This window comes from Echinops telfairi, unplaced genomic scaffold (assembly GCF_000313985.2).
Source record: "Echinops telfairi isolate 266 unplaced genomic scaffold, ASM31398v2 ScPeMD7_655;HRSCAF=1070, whole genome shotgun sequence".
NCBI lineage: Eukaryota > Metazoa > Chordata > Mammalia > Afrosoricida > Tenrecidae > Echinops > Echinops telfairi.
This window is the reverse complement of record NW_022104553.1, coordinates 1,307,601-1,309,329: the sequence shown is the minus strand read 5'-3', so window position 1 is coordinate 1,309,329 and position 1,729 is coordinate 1,307,601. Positions and strand designations below refer to the sequence as shown.

Genomic DNA, 1,729 nt, shown 5'->3' with positions numbered 1-1,729 from the left:
TGTATGCCCTTTGGGGAATGGACCTAGGTCCTTTTTCTTTTTTAAAAGTTTTGTCATTGTTTTTGAAGAAGCAGAGCTGTTTATCCTGTACAGCCACCAACATCCTGAATTTTTCCAATTGCACCCCCCAGTGTTATTTCCCATGCTCTTCTGTTCTCTGTATTTCCAACCAACTGGAAATTCAGTCTAGAGGCCTGATCAAACTTCAGTTTAATCGTGACAGTGATGATTTCACTTAAGTTTTTGTGGTAGCATTCTCTGCTTTCAGACCCCTCTCCTTTTTGTTAAGATTTATTGGTAGCTTCAGGTACTGCCACTTACTATGTTCCTTGCATAACTGCTCCCCATGCGCATTTTGCCTCGTGGTTTGGCAGTCACAGATGAGCATCACCATTGGCCATCAGTCTAGTCAGACGCCTTCCATGGATGCAACCGTATTTCAAAGGCATGAGCATGAGAAGGTGTCAATAATTTAGGGAACATTCTTTCTCTCATGTCTTGTGTAGTTATTGACTTACCTCTTCCACACAAGACGAAAAATGTTAAGAGGGCAGAGTACCATTTGCCTCGTTTGCCAATTGATACCCCAGTGTGGTGGCTCATAACTGCCACAATGCCAAGCAATAAAAGACATTGCATTCAACAGCTTTACAACTAGTTCTAGAGAGTATGTCTTCATGCAGTCTTTAAGAAAAAAAGATTTTTAGGTGAAGCAATTGTCGGAAACATTTATGGGGGTCCAAGGAAGACATCTGAGTTCTTTTAGGGCTGACAGATTGATGTCATTGGGTCCCCAGCTCAATACAATTACTCCAACACATATGGACCGTGGTTAGAGCTTTATAGCTCACAAGTGACACAAATTAAAATAGAAGTCAGTTGGAAATGTTTTAAAAGATAAAAGAAAAGGCAAACAAGTATGAAAAGGATCTGGCTTTAGTATGTTGACACAACATTGATCAAGTACCTAGCGTATATAAGGTACGAAGAAGTGGCTCCCCAACTTTTTGTTCTCAAGATCCCCTCTATACTCTTAAAATTGTTGAGGACCTCAGAGCTTCTGTTTACTGGGGTTATATATAAAATGGTATTTACCATATTAGAAATTAAACCTGGGATATCTTTTTACATATTTATTTAATTACTCATCTAAAGTGGGAATAAAAAACCAATAGATGTTAATGTGAATAACAGTTTCTAAAAACTCTAATCATAAGACTTTTCATGAAAAGAGTAGTGTTAATTTATATTTTTGTATGTTTCTTTACTGCATAGCTTAATAGAAGGCAGTTGCTTTCTGTGTCTGCTTTTGCTCTCATCTCTGGTTTTGGTTGATTATCTGTAAGGAAAATTCACTTCATCCAGATATGTATGTCCTTGAAAACGAGAGAAATGTCTTAATAGCATCCAGCCTTGGTGGTACAGTGGTTAAGTACTCACCTGCTAATCCACAGGAAGAAGATTTCGTGGGAAGAAGATGTGGCAGGCGCATCTGTATTTGCAGACCTGGAGACCACATGGGGTGGCCCCCCTCTGTTTAGGTCCCTGTAAGTCAGAATCAACTCCAAGAGAATGGTTTGGTTCTCCTAGCCTATTGAGAAACTGTGGCAAATGTTAAGTTTCTTAAGGTGTTTTGCAGTATGAATTCTGAACCTCAGTCAATGAATTTTGTGTACCTGCTACATTAAAATCCATTTTTCTGTCTTGCATTCTGAGTAGATCTTTCCCC

At 39.0% G+C, this 1,729-nt stretch overlaps 1 protein-coding gene across 1 annotated transcript in view; it reads left to right on the top strand.

The window, feature by feature from the left end:
- Nucleotides 1-1,729, top strand: part of LOC123522022 (phenylalanine--tRNA ligase, mitochondrial-like) — a 217,590-nt gene that overhangs the window by 131,433 nt on the left and 84,428 nt on the right. Inside the window, exon 2 of the mRNA XM_045293010.1 lies at nucleotides 1,455-1,547. Coding sequence (XP_045148945.1) covers nucleotides 1,455-1,547 — 93 coding nt within the window. The remainder of the gene's footprint in view (nucleotides 1-1,454; nucleotides 1,548-1,729) is intronic.